This window comes from Maylandia zebra, unplaced genomic scaffold (assembly GCF_041146795.1).
Source record: "Maylandia zebra isolate NMK-2024a unplaced genomic scaffold, Mzebra_GT3a scaffold11, whole genome shotgun sequence".
NCBI classification, from domain to species: domain Eukaryota; kingdom Metazoa; phylum Chordata; class Actinopteri; order Cichliformes; family Cichlidae; genus Maylandia; species Maylandia zebra.
In genome coordinates this window covers 4,293,779-4,315,093 of record NW_027490041.1, presented here as the reverse complement: position 1 = coordinate 4,315,093, position 21,315 = coordinate 4,293,779, and the positions used below count along the sequence as shown (strand labels likewise).

General features: G+C 41.5%; 1 protein-coding gene and 1 long non-coding RNA gene across 2 annotated transcripts in view; one reads left to right on the top strand and one right to left on the bottom strand.

Annotated features, from left to right (window-relative positions):
* The window catches only part of LOC143415929 (uncharacterized), a 260,224-nt gene that overhangs the window by 88,255 nt on the left and 150,654 nt on the right, over positions 1 to 21,315 (bottom strand). The window lies entirely within an intron of this gene.
* On the top strand, positions 12,441 to 15,725 carry LOC143415987 (G2/M phase-specific E3 ubiquitin-protein ligase-like). The gene is made up of 5 exons (XM_076881350.1): positions 12,441 to 12,623; positions 12,755 to 13,022; positions 13,167 to 13,321; positions 13,538 to 13,776; positions 15,052 to 15,725. The coding sequence occupies exons 1-5, from the start codon at positions 12,520 to 12,522 to the stop codon at positions 15,300 to 15,302; spliced, it is 1,017 nt and encodes a 338-aa protein (XP_076737465.1). The 5' UTR covers positions 12,441 to 12,519; the 3' UTR covers positions 15,303 to 15,725.

The following is a 21,315-nucleotide window of genomic DNA, read 5'->3' as shown; positions in this document are numbered from 1 at the left end:
GATCGTGTCCAGCCTGACTGAGACCATGTGCTCCATCCTGCACAGATAATAAACCTCTGACATGAAGGGCTGTCAAGTAGTTTTAGACAAATGGGGTAAAAGAGACGTTAAAAGCTTAAAGAGAAACTACATTTTCTAAGAACTTTTCTAAAAACACTTTTGAAGTGGCGCGACACACAGCTATGCAGGTTAGCATCATGCTGGTCCACTCTCCCAGCCAGCTGTTGGCGGTAATGCACCACCAACTGCCAATAAAACGACAAAGAAGAACAAGCTATGTGGGTGTGCGGGTTGATAGGTTACTATCTTGGGAGCTTGCTGAGTGGATGAGTAAAAGAAGATGGCTTTGTCAAAAATACTTATGAAGTTATAAAGAGTGGAAGTCTGAAGAGCTGTTATGAAATCAAACATAAGAACTTCAACCAAAGCTGTGCGCCTGGGTCTGACGGTAGAACAAGAAGAATAAATGAGGTATGAGCGGCTACACGGCTGATAACAGTCTGTGACAGCACAACAGCATACGTAGGGATTGGTATCGTTTAGGTTTTATCCGATACCAGTGCCAAATCGGTACTTTTGAAACGGTGCCGGTGCTCAAACCGGTGCTTAAAGAATGGAGAACACAAAATTGGTCCAAAAACCTCTCATGTTCAGCTGGTTTTATGTAAAAAGATAACAATGTTAGCCTTTTCTGCAGCTATGGGGCATATATGGTATCACTCTTGGCTGGAAGCAGTGCTTAAACAATGGAAAAAATACAAACTTTGTCCAAAAACCTCTCATGTTTAGCTGTTTTCCACTTTTTCTTTGGTCATTTTAGCCTTTTTGGCCAGGGTGAAGGGAGTATCTGCCATCAAACAAGAAGACAGCCGCATGTAGCTATGATGATGTTTGCTAGTTCACCTTACATGCATTAATGTAATAACGTGGTTAGCCTACTCAACGTAAATTACACGCGAACAACAGAGAAGAACGGCTGCTGCTGCCATCAAATACGGCGCATTTCTCGGCTTTTAAAAAAAAAATGTTATGCGTCGCCAGGTGTTTCATCACATTCGAGGTGTTACCTCCTTTGACAGTATCACAGTATCAGCTTAAAGCACTTGTTGCAGGCTGTTGAGTTTGCATGTCTTGCTGTTGTAACCTGGACGTGTGTCCCTCTATCTATAAAGAGATGATTTATACTGCTCGCCCAAGTGCAATGTCTACAATATCTGAATCTAGGTTTGGGAAGGAGATTGGCGGTAGCAACTCTGTAAGAGCAATAAGACTTCCAACCCACATAACACGCACGACCACAGGTTTGTGAAACAAAGTTTGCTTTATATATTTCCTTTTGGATCAGTTCCCTTTGCTCATCCTCAATGTAGGGATACCTTCAAATGCAGTAACCATCCCAAATGCATCACAAAAATAATTGAAACAATCAAAATAGATGTAAGACAAGAAACACAATATCTCAACACCCCAAAGAAAAGGAAAAAAGAAAAGAAAATAGCATGTGAGTGTCCAGTTCCTTATGGTGTCAGTTTATTCAGTTACCCACTGTCCTGGGTTAAGAACTGAAAACGACCTGAATCTCAGGCGGAGAAAAAGTAGCAAAGAAAATGGTAAGGTGTCTCTCAGGTGGGCTTCCTTTTGTTTTTTTCCCTACCGCCCTCCTGGTACGGCAGGCATCAACGTGTAGCGTCCTGACACAGAGAAGGCCTCCACAGCAGCAACAGTGTCTTAGACCCACGATACCAGCTCCTCACTTGGCACCCATGGAACTGTACCTCAAAAAAAACCAAGTCAGAATAGTTCAAAAAGTTCGAAGAAATACTCCGACTCCTTTCAGATAGGTACCCGTCTGTGGTTCACCGCTAACGACAGCTCTCTCACAAATGTTAATTGAACCTCTTTTCTCTCTTTCAACTGGAAAAAACCGTGCTCCGCGGCAGCATGGAGTTTTTCCTTGCCGTCCTTTTTCCTCTACATATGGCAAGCCATTAGTGCCAAAATTCGCCACTTTCCTAACCCGTTTGGTTAAGAAATGGCGTAAAAAACGCCGTTTAATTATTCAAAACGCCGAAAAAAACGGCGTTCTGTTCCGACAAACGCCGCTTTTTCCGCCACTCGGATGGCGCCCTGAACGCACCATCCGAGTGACGTAAAAAGCGGCGTTCAAAGACAGACGGAAACGGCGTTTTTTACGCTACTCGGCACAAAACGCCGTTTTTATGCATCTTTGAACGGCGTTTTTTACGGCGTTCTCTGCCAGCTGTAACGGCGTTTAAAACGGCGTTTTATTGAAATTATGCAGGGCACTCCCCATGGTTCCCTCATCCAATTACTTTCAACTCATTTCACCCAATCAAAGAAGAGGAAGTGCAGACCACACTAATGCATCACCGATTCACCTTGCTGCTAAGTGATTGCCTATTCAGTACCAGTGCTTGTCACAGTATTCACTTGTATTATAATCCCACTATGCATTTTGATGTGTTTAAGGCATGATCGAGCAAACAAACGACAGAATACTTTTTCTGAAACCTTAACTGTGTTACCTGTTATGGCAGCTAACAGGTAATGAGCAGAGCTAGCTCTGCTCATTTCTGAGCTTCTTTCTTATTTTCCTCTTTACTTCTCTTAACCTTAAACTTATGTCTTAGCAATCAGATCCTGCCATCTTGCATTACCGCTTCGTGCTAGTTATGTTGACTTTTCTCTTCTTTTGTCTCCACTTTTTTCACCCGTGTTTGGACACTCGGCGCATGGCTGCTTTGTTTACATTAGGGATCAGCTGTTAGCGCTGCGCCCTGCCGCTGCGCTACTGGCAGACAGACCCTACATCCCCAGTGAGGGAAGAAACGGGGGTGATGTCTCCCGAGGACACCTCACACACCATCTCTCCTTCCTGTAATCACTTTAAATGTGAGATCGCTCCCTGATATGATTGAGGAGCTAATGACGCTAACCCGGTCACAGTGGCAGTACCCCGGCACTGCCCGGTACTCCCTCGGTGAGTAGGCTGCCCGGCTTCCAGCTGCTGCGGGCGGACAAGACGAGAGACAGCGGTGAGAGGAAAGGAGGGGGACTGGCGGTGTTTGTTAAAGACGGTTGTGGTATCTCTGGGCACATCGCTGTGAAAGAACAACTCTGCAACACAGACATTGAGCTATTAGCCGCTAGCATCCGTGGAGGCAGCCTGTGACTCTCTGTGGTCCGCAGACTGCAAACGCAATCTCCGAGAGCTCTTCTTCTAATATCAGGGGACTTTAATCATGTCTCGCTGGACTCCACACTGCCCACCTTCACCCAGTATGTGACCTGCCCCACCGTAGGCAATAAAACATTGTACTTAATGTATGCCAATGAAAAAGTGGCATACAGTTCATCACCTCCCCCTGCCCAGGGAAGATCCGATCGTAACCGAGTGCGTCTTGTCCCTGTGTGTGCAGCCCTTACTGTGCAGGGAGCCACTAATCACCCACGCAGTGCAGAGATGGTCCGCGGAGGGCATATAAATAAATAATAAAAGCAAGTAAATGACAGTATGCTCTTTCTGAAACAAACGGAGACCTTAACTTTTATCAAAATACCGTTTTACTCAGTTTAAAGTAATACCACTGTATAATAGCCTTCAAATTTAATAATGTTAACAGTATCTCAGGAATATTTTTGCCCTTTCAACATGCATTAAAAAAAATAGATATACAGTTTTGAATCAGACCTGTATGTACGTTTTCTCAAAAGGGACGTAAATAAGTAATCTCAAGAACCTGAAATAATAGTTTCCCATGTAAACTGGAGATGTCCTTGTCAATGTCATCAGAGTACTCTGGATGTCTTACACGAATTTGAAACATAAAACCAGAGTGGCACATGACAGTGTTGCACATAACATAACTAGTTTATATGACATGAAGTTATAAAAAAAAAATAATCCATGTAACTTGGTAATGGCTTCTTTCTGATAACTGTCGGCTGCAGTGTGCATTATCTTGACAAAAGTATAAGATACTGAACCCACTGATATGATGTGGTGGAGGAGCACAAATACCTGGACACCCACATATATACATTTGCTGAACTGGAAGATCAAAACAGAAGCTGTACACAAGCAGTGTATGGGCAGGCTGTTTTTTGTGAGCAAGCTTGTGCAGCGCACTTTGATGTGTTCTTCTTGGATCAGGAGAGCAAGCTCTGTGATTGGCTGCACTTCGGAAGCTGTGGTGGAGAGGAAGTGAGTGAACAAACTGCCATGCATCATGGATATTCCTCTCAATCCACCTCACCAGGTACTTCTCTAAAAGTGTGACTCAGGTCTGTTGCCCCAAAGGATACAGGAAATGCACTGATTTCCATGACAGAATTCACAACAACAAAGACACAGGTCGGTTCTTTGAAACAGGCGTTTATTACTTGGGCCTTCTCTCCTTGGCTTCACCATCACCAGTACGCCGATACACCATGAGAACTGGTCACAAGCGAACAGTACAAATCAATTAGCAACTTTAGAGTACACATATTAAGTCCAAACACAAATAACAACATTTCTCAAATGACAAATACCTCGTTGGCTGCTTGTCCTGAAAAGAGGTCCTTAAGTCCTTGTGTTGCTTTTTCTTTTAGTAAACTTTTAACTTAAAATCGCTTCATGAGAGACATCTGCTCCCTCGCAGTCCATGCAAAGTCTCGTGTACTCTCGTTAAGGGTATTCTCACGAGACACTAGCTCTTACACTTTACACATGTACATTTCAAATAAAGTCATTTCAACACAAACTATATATATTCATGATATTATGTAACTTATTATAAATCAGTCATCTACATCATGAAATCCAGACAGAACATTTTAACAGCATTTACACCACTACTCAATGGTACATAGTAAACATGTATCATAACTTTTCACATTATATGTATCCAGTCACCTAGATATTTTGAAGTCTTTCCACTTGCTGCTATTATGTTTCAGTCATTAATTGGACTGTCTCAGTGATATGTGGAGTCCAGAAAGTATATTAGGCCAGTGATGAGCTCAATACCATGACTCCCTCTGGTGCCACTTAGTGGATTAAACAGTTCTACCACTTGCTCCATCACCATTCGGTCCAGAGTAAATTCAATGTCTGGCACAGTAATCCTCTCAGGCCAGTCGACCAGCAATCCCAGCTCATCTGTACCATGAGCAGCAGCACCACCACCAGAATCTGCACCTGAGCCCTGAGCAGCAGTCGTCTCACTCTCAGTGGCTGTCACACCACCATCAGCTGTCCCACCAATAGTCCCAGCAGCAGCAGCTGCTCTGGTCTGAAAGATGTCCTGCATGGCAGTTGAGGCTCGGCCCTGTTGCTGGAGGCTGCCTCGGACAAAAATCTGTAATGGGCTCAAGTGTCTCTCTGTCCGCAAGCCATGATTGTTCCACTGTTGAGTGAAGTCTTTCAAATCTCTGTTGATCCTTGGGAGACAGATGTAATGGAGAGCCCAAATGTGCATTTCATTGTCAATGTCAATGATGCCTTCCTCCTCCAGGTGGTGAAATAAATCACAGTACACATTGGTCATTCCTCGCCACAGATCACCCCAGAGCCTCTCAATTCTCTGATTATGGGTACTCCTTCCTCTTAGGGCACTTCCACGATCAAAGCCTCTGAAAATGTTCATCATCAGGCAGACAGCATTGTTTTCCCCTCCTCTGTCTGTCCGGACCCTCGAGGGTACACCATAGGATACCACGGCTCTGATGAAACTTGATAAAACAGTACTGCTACGGTTGTTGTTTGAGGCATGAAGGAAGACCACAAGACGACTGTATCCATCAATAGCCCCATGAATGACTATCCTCCACCTAAAACCGTGGTCCATAAGAAGAAAAATCTTATTTCTGCTTTGTTATTGAAACAATGGAAACACACACTCTTAATTGATTTACATGGCACTATTGCATGTCAAGTTTGTCTGTACATTGCTTGCGCTCTCTGTGTTCTCTGATCTTCCCCTTTAAACATAACCAGTTGTGTTAGAGGACTGCCCATCCCAGGGCCTGGCTCTATTGGATGTGTCTTACTGTTCCACAATTATATTTGATGGAATGCTGAATTTCACTTTGGTCAAAATAGGTGTTCAACAAATCAGTGTGCTTGGTTACCTTATCAGCTTGTGATTTCCATCAATGTGCCACAATGAGTTTGGACCTGCAACCTGATATGTTCTTCGTTCTGGTCTCCGCAAAACTGCTCTTATGGCAGCTGCTCCAGGATTTATCCGTAGCATGCTTGCTCGAACCCTCCTTCGCTGTACACGTAGTCCACGTACTCGCAGGGAGGCTCTGACAGCCTCAGGACCAATTTGTTCATTGCCAGCGACAATGTCCTGCACATGTTCATCCAGCGCACTGTCAGTCAGTTCCGCATACATTGATGCACGGGTGAAATGATACTGTCTGAAATCAGACAAAAAGAACACGAGTATTTTATCACTGCCATAACAACACACATCATTACTTGACTAGTTAGTGCACATTCAAATATACTAATTTTTACAATTTCACAATACCATTTAATTTGAATAAACAGTGGGTGTGTGTCACAAAAGAACTGAAAGTCACACTGGTTTCAAAAGTCACTGACCGCAGACGTCTTCGAATTGTACGAAGTGAAACATTCAAAATATCAGCCATCTGAGGTGCAGTGAATCCACATGACTTCAGGAATGAAAGCTGTTCCCGAGTGATAAGGTAAAGGGATCTGCCTCTACCTCTGTTGAAAACCACTGGTGCCTGGTATCCAAAAGAGCCTGAAAATATATAAGCGTTTGGTGTATTTGGAAAATAGGTTAAGACAGAGTCATAATTTATTTCACACTTTTGATCAGTCAAGGAATCGACACAATATGTGCTTACCTTGTTGGCCATGCTGAGTAGAGAGTTCGACCTCCTGAATCAATTCAGCCAAGTCACGCAGAAGTTGATCTGCTGCAGTTACACTGATCAGTCTTCCTCTTGCCCACCGAAGGCTTCTCTGCATTGTCTCCAACCTCAAAGACATCAAAAAATTACTTCTTAATTCATGTTATATTTTCAGGCCATATTCCCCTTAAACATTTTATGCAAGTTAAAATGTTAAATGTTTTCCATCATGCTTTCATCATACCTCCTTAACGCTAACTGTAGCACATCTGGCCCAACATCGTCCATCAGCAGCCGCCGTGTACAGTCATTAAGAATGTTCTTGCACCTTGAGATGAAAATCCTCCAGGCCATACTTTGTACTGTGATTCTACAAAGACAAAAATTTTAATTATTGCTTTCAACAGGTTTATATATTTAAATAAATCAAAACATTTTATGTTAGTCTTCTGAAAATTGTGACTGAGCACTTTTGGAAACACTCTGTCATCACTAAGTATTGGGACTGTGAACAGTTACAGAATGCATCTGAAATAAATGTGACATAGAGCTTAATAGAGCTTTTGAATCTACGTTTCATACATATTCCTATCTTTAATAGCAGTATGTCAACGATGTCAACCAATATTTTCATATTTCAAACACACACCCAAGTTAAAAATTTGAATCTCCGCATCTTCTACTCAGCAGATCTGAAAAATCATTTTTGATAATGTTCCAATTCCATTGTCAAATGTTCCCATCCATGTTATTCATCTTTGTTTATTTTAAATGCTGTCATTACTTGTTTTTTTTCCAACTAATTACCAAAATGAACATGGTCTACATTGTTATGCTCACTTAAATAAAACGACATTTTTGTATTGTACCCTGGGTTCATGAAGACCATGCTGTCTTTTAACTTTATTATTTCTTTTCTGCATATACTGACTGTTCTTTATTCATTTCTCTACTTTCTCCTCTCTTCTTCTTCTTCAGTCAAGTTTAACGGCAGCTTGCATCCACTTTCTCCTCTCAATTCCGCTGAGATTAATTCCCGCTCTACTGTACAAGACTTGTGAATGGTTACCTGGAGGGATGTACCACTGTGAGAGGGGTGATACGGAACAGTCCAGGTGATCGCTGCTTTAATTTACCGGTCAGATATACCTAAATTGCACGTCGACATAGCTAGTGAACTGTAACTAGACCATAAATCAGTGATAACAAAAGAACATTCAATCTACTTTCTCCGGTACTTTATAGAAAAAAATCAACATCAATTCAATGTCGTCTCGCTATCTGGTATGGCAGTGCAGTACCGTGTAGCCTAATCCGGCTAATGTAACAAGTGATATAAAACCGTATTTTAAATAATATAAAGTGGCTAAACGGAGTACCATATTAAAGACCTTATTAACATGCCTCACCTAAAATGGCATGTTGGCAACATTCCTAACGGACAAAGGTTAGCATGACTTGTCTGTGAAGGTTCTCAGCATGACTTTTTTTTCGCTTACTACAATACAAAGCTAACATATAACATGTGCTTAAAGCAATGTGTTTGAATCATCGCTTAGCTTTTAGTTAGCAAAGACGAACAATAATTGAGATTAACTAGGGTACTTACGGTGTTTTTTTGTTGGCGCAGAGATTTCGCATGCATTCATCTGTATGTAGTTTGTCGCACATAGCTTGATTGAGACAACACAAACATGAGGTTGACTGTGATTGGTTAACACAAATTCTGATCACAGGTTGTGGTAAGGGGTGGATTAAAAAAAAACACAACCTTGCTGATCCAATCACAAACAATGTACCTTCTCCCGCCGTACTTTGAATTTTAGGGATGCTATATATATATATATCTGCCCAGCCTTTTGGCGGACTTTTTGGGAACAGTCATGTCCGAACGGAGCGCTGCATTTCGACGGAGAGTCACTGATATCAGAGACAGAATGAATGCCCAATTTAACCGGCTACTGAATCAAGATGACAGTGAAGAGGGGACATCTCTTCTACAAAGGTGAAATGCTTTGGTGGTGGTTACTCTATTGGCAAGCTTTTAGCTTTGCGCCTTTTTTGTTTTTGCAAAAGGAAATAACTTTTACATTTTTAAATAATAAATGGCTCGTTTACTAATTATCTGTTACAATTCAACAACAAATTCTGTAATCATAAATGTCTATCCTAGATTGACGACTTCAAATGACAGTCATTTTAATCCCTGTTATGTGCATTTATGCATAAAGATTTTAGTTTATAAATGTAGCATATCCCATATTTTCAGGGAGCATTTAATTTGCGAGACAATCGAAAAATGCATGCAATAAACACCGATGTGTTGAACACTCATTCCTTACTCCGAGTGTGTTGGGTGGTTTTATTTTATTTTATTTTTTTTTTTGGGGGGGGGGGGGGGGGGGGGTGTCTCTGTGTGATTAGTTTCACTAAAATTATCTCATGGTCTAATGATAGCTTTGGAGTTTTCCGCCAACAGCACGGAGGTGGGCCAGTGCGCAGACCAAGAGGCGGGAGAACCAGACATCGCCAGTTAACGTTTAAGGTGTCAGTACTAAGGAATCCCACACTGACACACTACCGATCTCATAGGGGTAATCAATATTTATATTAATATTAATTATTCGGAGTGATGGGTTTGAAAAATGAGAATTACATCATGGTGTCAGTTGTTTACAAATTGTAGAATTTGGCATTAGATTTTTAGCACCTTTGTAATCTTTATTTCCTTGCACCAATAAGTTGATGTTGAGACACTACAATGTGACAATTTACCCTTTTCCGTTTTTAGGGAAAGCTAATTTGGTTTAAATTTGATTACAGATGCCACTCCTGCTACTCGGGTGGTCGTTCCTGTAAACCTAAATGCAGCTGAATTCAGGCAGGCACTACGGGACAATATTGCAGACATACCCTTGCAGTTCGATCTATGCAAAGTGAATGGACAGCGGCTCATTCTTCCTCTTGAAGAGGAGACGCCCCAAGAAATTAGAGCAAGAAACCTACTGGGTCGCTCCAATCTTTATATCCGTCCAAAGGTATTCAAATGTTCCACTCGGGTGGCTGATATGGCATAATTGTCACTATTACTGTAACTCAGTGGCACTCCAGTCACCCTAGTATTGTATAAGACATCTTTAACATGTTACTGCTCAGAATAATAAATGCTGTGATTTTCCCCAAAGGATTTGAGACATTCATCTGATCACTATGCCAGATGGTTATGCTTAAATAATGCCCCGCCAATTGATTCACTGTTAATAACAGAAATGCAGTAGAGCAAGCTTCAACTGTGGTCTAACAGTATTTTAGGGTTAGGGTCATTTTGTTCTTGTAATCTTAGTTTCCTGGGTTCTGGCTTTTTCATTGTCTTTTGTTAATGTCCTTAACCTTTCCTTTATTTATTTTATTTTTTTCCCCCTCAGTTATCCTAAGTTCTACCTACCCAAAGTGTCACGGTCCTGAGTCTGTGGACTCGGTGTTTTTCTGTTTGTATTAGTTAGCTTTGATTTCATGATGTGTTTTGATTCTCTTGGGTTTGATTTCTGTCGCTAGTATTTCTAACTTCCTAGGTCCTGGGCATTTCTTGTGTTCTCCTTCTTAGGTCGTGGTTCTGTGTTCTGTTAGTATACAGTCGTCTCTGTCAGTGTGTCTCTTGTTCTGTCACCGTATCCCCTAGGTTAGTCCACGTCTGTTTAGTTTCCTGTTTTACTTTGAAAGTCTGTGTACTATGTCAATGTGTTGAGTTTTGCCTCGTCATGTCTGATGAGTCCCAGCTGTGCTCTCCTCCTGTTTCACATTCCCTAATCACCTCAGTATGTATTTAAGCCTTGTGTGTTTCCCTGCCAGTTGGCGCGTTGTCCTCGGTTCTTGTTTGTCATTTGTTGTTCCATTTCGTTTATATTTTAATAATCTGGTGTTTTAGATTACAGAAGCCAATGAGGACTCAACTGGTGGAGAAGTTGTGCAGTCTGAGATGGCAATGTAAGTCTTTGACAACTGCCTTTGGACTGTAGCACTGTAAATGCATTACACCCTCTCATCAACAATATTTACCATATTGCAGTGTGCTGCATGACACCGAGACACCTGACCATAGCAGGCACAATGTACAGGAGCCAGAGGTTATCAGGTAAATGGCACTCTGTTTGTTTATGAGTTGGAATTTTAATCTTAAACTATTGCACAATTTCATTTATTTTTTTTGGTGAAAACTAGTTTGGTACAAACTAATTATATCATTATTATAACTTTGATCATTTTGTGTAGTCTAGATCAATAAATATCTGCATTGGGGTCCTCTTCCTGCTATGAAATATTTCTGCTATTCCTTTGCAGTGGGCTGCATGAAAACCATACAGCTCATTCTAGTAGGCATGGTCTCCAGGAACCCGAGGTTAACAGGCAAGTGGTAGTTGTTGAATAACATGCCAAAACTTAAGTGTAAACTGGAACATATAAAGCACACACCATAGGTAAATAGACACTCAATAAGTACAATATACGGGGTGAGACCAGCGAATATTAAAATTTGAAAGGTTGCATGTATTGAACTGATAACATTTATGTGCTCTGAATATAGACCAATGGTTTAATTGCCTCATTCGGTTTCTGTTTTGCTTTTTCATGTTTTTCAGATTTGTTGATGTCGTGATATTGGTATTTTTAATTGCTGAAAATGCATCGATAACACTTTAGTCAGCCTGACCATTCAGACACTTGGAACTACAAATCACCCAAACTATTCCCAGTAAATGGGCAGTTCCTTATGTTTCACAAAAAAGGAAAAGAAGACACTGCTGGCCTGTGATAATCTTTTGTGCGCAGGAAAACTGCACTGTCAAAACTTGAAAGTTGCATTTTATAGTTTATTGATCCATTTTGGCAACCAATAACAAGATCCATTTTTGTTCCTTCATGCTGCTTGTCTCTCAAATTAAAAAACAAACAAACAAAACAAAAGGCCTATCTCAGTGCATGCTGGTCTTATGTCTTAACTCTTAAGTTATCAAAAATAGCCCTGAAATTCTTCCTGGCTGACTTGATAAGATAAACAACAAAACAATGAAGTGAGCATTAACCTACAAATAAAAAAATGATTAACCCAGAAATGGAAGTAAACTAACAACAAACTTTAAATTTTAATATTTTGAAATTTGTTAAAATACAAATGGCTCCAACAGATGCAATCAAGGACCCCATGGCCATTTTAAGTGCCTGTATCTATACAGTAAAAGAATGTGAAATCAGATTCTTTTATCAGAGGAGTCATTCCATTTCAGTATGTATACATGATATTAAAAAAATCAAATGCATTTGTTCTGTTTAGGGAAGAATTTTACATCGACTCTGCAGAGTCAGAAGTATCAGACCTGGATGAGGCTGTCCTGGCTTCCCCTGAACAAAATGACTCGCATGTATGTCTCATGAACAACACTGCCAGAACTGCTGTGTATGTGTTTCATGTAGTCATGACCCTTCTCTCTCTCCCCCCTCCCCCCCCCCTTTCTTCAGGACGAGATGGACCTTGCGACTGTGTTGAAAGATTTCCAGGAAACGCATCTTGACACCAGCAATTATTGTGCAATAATAGCCCGACGTAGGAAAATCCTACATAGTGCCTGCATGGCACTTTCCAAGTCATATTTTGCCTGGCATAAATTGCCAAATATTGAATTTGTTGGTGAAATGGCCGATGATTATGGAGGCCCAAGGCGGGAATTTTTTCGGTAACCCATTCCCATCTCTCCCACACAATAATAGAATGCGTGAATGTGTTCTTTGTTGTTGCAAAGATGAAATCACAATTTGACTTAATTTTTTTTTTTTTTTTTTTTTTTTTTACTATCTTTTCCTGCAGATTACTTATGGTCGAAACTCAGAATTCCCTAGGGATTTTTGAGGGGAAGCCTGGCAGTCTGTTGTTCAGCTATAGCCAGCAGTTGCTGTCAAGCAACAAGTTTTATACGGCTGGTAAACTGATTGCTTGGTCGATAGCGCACAATGGGCCAGGGCCACGGTGTATCAACAGACACCTGTTCTGTATGATGTGTGGCCAGAAGACATCTCTTGATGACTTCGATGTAGAGGTCTTCATGGACGAAGACATCAAACAGAACATAGAAAAGGTAAAACTGTGTGCATGCTGAGGTGTAATTAAATTCAGTGAAACACAATGCATAGCTTAACTCATCAGTGGAACGTCTCAAAATGTAAGTACACTTAGTGAATGCTTTAAACGTATGTATTTATGGAGGTGCCTAATTTTCAAGGTTTCCAGCTGCAGCACCCCAGAAGACCTGGCAGACTTGAAAAGTCACCTTGGGGACTGGATTGCAGGCTGTGGTATCCCTGACATCTACACTGCCACACTACTTGATGTTAAGAGGATAAGGGGCGAGATTGTATCTCATTTTGCGTTTCACAGGTGAGAATTTGTTAGAAAATTACAAAGTACTTTCCTGGTCAGTGCTCGTCTTCCCATTGTGTTCCCCCCTAATAGTTAACACTTAAACAAATCATCAATCTGCTGAGTTTATATCTGTATTGCAGTTAAGGTGGTGTTTAAATTGACAAAACTTTTTGTTTTGTTTCACAATTTTGCTATGTTGTATGAATTGAGAGTACAATCTGTGGTCAACAGGGTTGCCAGCATGATTCAGCAGTTTGTTGCCGGTATGGACTCGTGTGGTCGGTTCTGGCAAATGGTGAAGAGATGCTGGAAGCAGTTCCTTCCTGTATTTACAAATGCAGGAAATAAACTTACAAGGAACAGCTTCCAGGATCTCTTCACCATTGGATGGAGTCCAGCTGGAAGTAACAGACGTGAAGAAGAGGAAGCAACCATCTTTCAGTGGGAATGGTGGCTTATGGCCATTCAGGGTGAGTACATAGAATACAACACATGTCTTGTTTCTGTTTGAATTGCTTAAGGCATTTCATGTTAAATACAGTGTCCACAATACAAAATACAGACAACTAAATCGAAACAACACTTGGGTGCAATAAAACCTTAGAACTTTGCAAAATCCACCCCTTCTTAGAGCATATGAGGAAGTTTTTGATTATTTTACCTTTTTAGGTGAGGTATTTGAAAGGAAACCACCTACAACAAATATTTTTGGAAGATTATTTCTTTTATCCTCTGTCATTTCTACCAGATCTTGCTTGTTTAGACTGATAGGATGTAATTTGATTTTCATTGTGATTTCTGGTAAACATTAATTTTATTACATGACTGAAAACTTCTCCTAACACTAAAATATTAAATAGTTATATTACATACTTGTATTTAAAATATGGTAAAATTTATGATTCAATTGTATTAGCACATCTGAGAATTAAGTAAATGGTAAATGGCCTGTATTTGTATAGCGCTTTACTAAAGCAGTCATCCACACATTCACACACTGGTGATGGCAGCTACATTGTAGCCGCAGCCACCCTGGGGCGCACTGACAGAGGAGAGGCTGCCGGACACTGGCGCCACCGGGCCCTCTGACCACCACCAGTAGGCAACGAGTGAAGTGTCTCGCCCAAGGACACAACGACCGAGACTGTCCGAGCCGGGGTTCGAACCAGCAACCTTCCGATTACAAGACTCAAGACTCTTGAGCCACGATCACCCCCAGTGTTTTTGCAGTGTTTAAGATAGAATAACACAATTTGAAACTTGTCTCCCTTTGAGACAAAGGTCATTTGTTAATTAGATGCACTGCCTAACTAGAAGAACCTTCAGGTATTACGTTGACTATAACGAAACCTCCTGTATATTAGTGTCTTAGAGTAATCGAGTGGTGCAATGACAACACCCACGCAAATGTGACATCACTAGAAAGCCAATGTACTCTTGCAAGGACAGAATGAATAACTTCTTTAAAAAAAAATACACATTGCATAAACAGTCCTTGACATATAGGTCTGACTCGGAGGACAAAATTAATTTCCTGTCTTAGCAGGGCAGGATTGCTTTGAGTAATTATTATTATTATTATTATTTTTTTTTTTAATGCAATGCTTTGCAATAATTGTTTTGCCTAACAACCTGTTTTTGACTCCAAAATAGTCATTAACGCAACTGTTCTACTATGCAGTCAGTGTAACTGATTATAAATCTACACATTGCACCTTATTTAACACTTGTATGTATTTTAACAGAGCGAGAGGTGGACCACACATTTGAAGAGCTCCTCGTCTTTATAACTGGGGCTGACTTACTTCCACCACTGGGGTTCCCACAGTCCTGCAACATCGACTTCTACGATCAGGAGTCAGGGATGCGGCGTATCCCGTACACATCAACGTGCAGCTTATCCCTGTATCTCCCAAGAGGTGTTGCAGATGAAGATCAATTCAAAGATCTTATGAATGATGCCTTAAAAGGATCCCTGGGATTTGGAAAGGTGTAGCTGCATACATGAACTGATGCTGGGAAGCTGTGGTTAAAACATGTGGGCTTTTGGGATGAAGTTCTTATTGTAAATGTTCTTAAAGGGGATTGCTCCTGGCACTCAGGCTTCTTAAAGATTTTACATTTTAAAAGTGTTTTTACAAATGACTGTTCATTGTGTATATAGTTATATTTATAGTCCAGTTAAGACAACTAGGGTATTCATGCATCAAGCTATGCAAAATAAGTGGTGTTCAGAAAGTTTCCAGGAAATGGTTCAAATGACAATTCATCTAGAAATATTCTTTTGAAAGATTGTTGTTTATGTTCAATTATAGTACACTGCATAGAGTGGTTTTTGTTTTTTATTTTCAAGATGTACAAGAGATGCCAGACAAACTTTGAACTAAAAGACACTGACTTTTGTAAAATAAAATATTGTAATGTCAGTTCTCATGATGTCTTGTCTATTTAAAAATTAAATTTGAGGCTTACCTGTTACTGTCAAATACTGGTATTGGGTTCCATTGACGAGGGCTATGTAGTACAATTATGTGCTTAAGTCAAGGTAAAAGGTTAAATGAATTTACCCTCATCTGTTCTCAAACCAAGAACTGAAGAATCAATCTCAACTCAGAATTAAAAGTTACGAATTAATTTTACTGGTTTCGAGAACAAAGCAGTTTTAACAAACTGACTTTAAGCTCCGGCGCTAACTCTGAGATTGACACCTGGCCTTTCACTAAAACCTGGTTAAAAATCAATTATGTAATTGTAGAAGAATTATGTAAGAGGCTGTAAAGCTTTTTTTGTTAAAAAAAAAAAAAGAATCACGTCAAGATAATGAACACTGGTATTAAAATTATATTTTATACATAAGGCAATAACTGTAATTACCAAAGTAAAGAAAATGATTTGTTAGACTCAGTTTGTTGGTGAACGATGCTTAAAAAGTGTGTAGCAATTTGGACACTATATCCAGTGATTGCTTTGCTTTTTCTATGGTCACGGCTTACCTACTTTATTACAGTCATTTGGCTGTACGTGAAAATATATTTAGCTAAAGTTCCTTCTGCTTGTTTAGGTTTATCTCTGTGTTATAGGTTCATTCAGCCCAACCTCAGGAAACTTGTCTGCTTGCCTACTGTCATCTCTACAAGCCTAAAAACAAACAATTTTAAAAGAGGCTATACACATGACATTTTTTCTACTTAATTTACTCGTGTGTGCCATACAGAGGGAAATATCTCAATCAGAATCGCATTTATTGGAAAAGTATATGCGCAAACACATACAAGGAATTTGGTTCCATTTGAGGGCGTCTTTCAAGCACAAACAAGTAAAACACAATCCATATGTGTATGGACATACATAAATACACACGCACACAGGTGTATAAACTAACAATATAATACACAATCTAATTCTTTTACACAGAAATTACAGGATTACAGAAGTTGATACCAAAGAGTGCAGTTGCAGTCTAGCAGTGTGACAGTTTAACCACTTAGGAGGGAGATGGCGGGGGAAAGAATTTTGATCAAAGTTAATGTCTCCACTTATTTCGAAAAGAAAAAAGAGCATACTGTCATTTACTTGCTTTTATTATTTATTTATATGCCCTCCGCGGACCATCTCTGCACTGCGTGGGTGATTAGTGGCTCCCTGCACAGGAAGGGCTGCACACACAGGGACAAGACGCACTCGGTTACGATCGGATCTTCCCTGGGCAGGGGGAGGTGATGAACTGTATGCCACTTTTTCATTGGCATACATTAAGTACAATGTTTTATTGCCTACGGTGGGGCAGGTCACATACTGGGTGAAGGTGGGCAGTGTGGAGTCCAGCGAGACATGATTAAAGTCCCCTGATATTAGAAGAAGAGCTCTCGGAGATTGCGTTTGCAGTCTGCGGACCACAGAGAGTCACAGGCTGCCTCCACGGATGCTAGCGGCTAATAGCTCAATGTCTGTGTTGCAGAGTTGTTCTTTCACAGCGATGTGCCCAGAGATACCACAACCGTCTTTAACAAACACCGCCAGTCCCCCTCCTTTCCTCTCACCGCTGTCTCTCGTCTTGTCCGCCCGCAGCAGCTGGAAGCCGGGCAGCCTACTCACCGAGGGAGTACCGGGCAGTGCCGGGGTACTGCCACTGTGACCGGGTTAGCGTCATTAGCTCCTCAATCATATCAGGGAGCGATCTCACATTTAAAGTGATTACAGGAAGGAGAGATGGTGTGTGAGGTGTCCTCGGGAGACATCACCCCCGTTTCTTCCCTCACTGGGGATGTAGGGTCTGTCTGCCAGTAGCGCAGCGGCAGGGCGCAGCGCTAACAGCTGATCCCTAATGTAAACAAAGCAGCCATGCGCCGAGTGTCCAAACACGGGTGAAAAAAGTGGAGACAAAAGAAGAGAAAAGTCAACATAACTAGCACGAAGCGGTAATGCAAGATGGCAGGATCTGATTGCTAAGACATAAGTTTAAGGTTAAGAGAAGTAAAGAGGAAAATAAGAAAGAAGCTCAGAAATGAGCAGAGCTAGCTCTGCTCATTACCTGTTAGCTGCCATAACAGGTAACACAGTTAAGGTTTCAGAAAAAGTATTCTGTCGTTTGTTTGCTCGATCATGCCTTAAACACATCAAAATGCATAGTGGGATTATAATACAAGTGAATACTGTGACAAGCACTGGTACTGAATAGGCAATCACTTAGCAGCAAGGTGAATCGGTGATGCATTAGTGTGGTCTGCACTTCCTCTTCTTTGATTGGGTGAAATGAGTTGAAAGTAATTGGATGAGGGAACCATGGGGAGTGCCCTGCATAATTTCAATAAAACGCCGTTTTAAACGCCGTTACAGCTGGCAGAGAACGCCGTAAAAAACGCCGTTCAAAGATGCATAAAAACGGCGTTTTGTGCCGAGTAGCGTAAAAAACGCCGTTTCCGTCTGTCTTTGAACGCCGCTTTTTACGTCACTCGGATGGTGCGTTCAGGGCGCCATCCGAGTGGCGGAAAAAGCGGCGTTTGTCGGAACAGAACGCCGTTTTTTTCGGCGTTTTGAATAATTAAACGGCGTTTTTTACGCCATTTCTTAACCAAACGGGTTAGGAAAGTGGCGAATTTTGGCACTAATGGCTTGCCATATCTACACCACACCTTCATGCGCACGGAGCCGCAGATGGTGCCTTCAGGGCAAGCCCGGAAATTAAACTATCAAACAAGTACTACGATGCATTCAAAGAACCCTGTACTTCTGATTGCTGTAAATCTTACCACGGTTACACTGTGAAGTACAGCCAGACTTTTGACCGCTTCGCCTTGGGCATTTCTAATCTGTAGCTCTTCTCTAACAGAACGTACGTACCTGGCCCCGCCTACTATCCTCGGAAACGTAAAATAATTGGCTAGAAGTGTATCACAGCTCAGGGAAAAAAAAGCACCGAAATAAAGCACCGAAATGTGCGCTGCTTTTCGGTCTGGTTACTACCGTTTATGTCAGAACCGGCACCGGTACCCATCCCTAAGCATACAAGTGTTCACTGTGAGCACGGTGGATTTTAGGAGGACACAAAAAGACTTTCACTGACTGGAAAATGATAAAGAGTGAAAGGAAGCTGCAGCAGAAACACTTTTTAGTTTGGAAGAGAAACAATGTAACACTTTTAGATGGAAACAAAGTAAAGTGCAACAATTTACCTTCAATAAAAAATAAATTACATCCTTAATAAAACTATAAACATTTGAACCGTTTGATACTGAAAAATAAAATGAAATAAACTCCATAAACAATCAAAATGAATTCAAACTGATCAGCAACATTAACTCAGGAGCACAATATATGAAACACTTTAACCTACAAAACAAAAACGAATCAAACAGTTTGTGCTGATTTCTTTCTTTGATCAAAATAACAAAGTCAGCATTAATGGCTCCGACGAGCACGTTTTGCAGTGCACAGCTTTTCAAAGCAGCTTTGAAGCAGGATCCTGCAGCTCTCAGCTCCTGCTCAGTGTTTAGCTGGGACCTGGACTTGGTCTGCAGCAGCAGCAGAGAAGCCTCACAAAGATGAGACTAACGGTGTGTTCACACCGAACACGATAGAGGCGGGCGGAGCGTCAGGCTTACATGTAAAGTCAATGGAAAGGCGCGCTGACCCGCGATTGCGGCTCCTGCGAAAATTCGGAAGCAGATTTGCGTCGCGAAAACGCCAAAACGCCTGAAACGCGCGTGAGTGTAGCGCGTTTCAGGCATTTGACTCGCGAAGAAAACCACGCGCGTGAGTTCATGTGTTGCATTTTGTGCATACACGCGTTTCGCGTCCCCCGCTCGAGTTGGAAAAATCTGAACTCCAGCGTCAAATCGCGCCGCGACAACCAATCAGGAGCCTGGTGACGTGGCTGTTACCTAGTTCAAAGGGGCAGATCCCGCCAAAGCCATTCATTCTGCATTCATCATGGAGGAAAAACTAATCAGTGCTGTGGCAAATCATCCCGAATTATACGATGCTACCTACTATTTCTACCGAGACAGGAATAAAAAGGACCTAGCTTGGAGACAAATCAGTGAGGAGAAACTTACCAGGGCAACCTGGTAAGTTCATTCCTTCTTTTTAATTTTCAGACTGACCCGATGAAGCGGCGCAAAAGCTAGCAAGCCCGCCTACTGTCCCGCGATTTTCCCACTGTTGTACAAATACCTTTCCGCTAACCAGATAATGCTTTTATTCAGAGGACATCTGGAGAAAGTGGAAGAGCCTCAGGGACACCTATAATAAGGAGAAGAGGACAGAGAAGGAGAAGAGGAGTGGGTCTGCAGCAGGATCGGGGAGGAGATGGAAGTTCTTCGCGGTCATGGGGTTTCTGGACCCCTTCCTCACCCCGCGGGAGACTAGCGGAAATATGGTGCGGACTGTGGAGAACTTCTCCCCCGAGGACCAGGGACAGCCTGAAGAGGCAGCAGGGGAGTGTCAGTCAGAAGGTATGTTTACAATGAATTAATGTAGGCAGTTAATTAATGCATGTTGTCATACAGGAATATATTTTGTTTATTAATAAACAGTATACAGTAGTCCTGCTGTTCATCCGTCACTGCCTCGCCTTTTCGCTGATTTTTTGTACAGCTTTCAACAATGCACATTACATTCTGCAGCCGAAATGACAAATCTCCGTGTCGTGTCTCCTGCGCTTGCCAAACTTATCATGTTTGGTTTTGATAACCATCACTTCAAATAGAAAAAAACAGCACAAAAACACTCATAACTATGACCCTCATTCCGAAATAGACACCTGCACCGGGAGCGAAAAAGGCGCACAAAAGTGGCGCCGCAGACGGAGAAAAAGCGCGACATACTTTTACGTTTTAAAATTGACTTGGTTTGCACTTTGAGAATCAACTTGTGAGAACTGTGACTACTGTTCATGTGCTGCAATAAACGAGAGACCACTGTATATAATAATAAGTATATAATAATATAATATTCTCTATGACTATTGTCTTCAACCTGTTAACATTTAATATTGTCTTGATAGAGTCAAGTAATCATGCAGAGTCCTCCCCTGTTGCTTCTCCTGGCTCCCCAGTCCCTGGTCCCTCCACTCCTGCTGCTGCACCCACAGGTATGAACATCAAGCACTGACAGCTTTTTACTTGCTTGAATCCCCTTGTGATCACCTTTACTAAATATCTACAACCAATCTGTTCATATCCTGGTTTTCTTCAATTTTGAAAATGAAAATCTAGTAGCAGCCTTCTCATTTCTTTGTGGTGTTTTGTTCTGTGTTTTACAGGCCCACAGAGGAGGACAGCTCGAAGGCGGGCGAGGGAAGGGTCCCAGGACGGTCCATCGGCGGTGGAGCTGGCTATCCTGGAGTGCCTAAAGAGGCCACGCCCGTCTGCAACAGAATATTTTCTCCTCAGCCTTGTTCCTGCTCTGGAGAGCATGCCGCCTCAGACACGAGAATTCGTGAAATACACAATTTATAAATCAGTTTTTGAAAACAGCACAGCTGTGCTAAATTTGGAAACATTGGACCC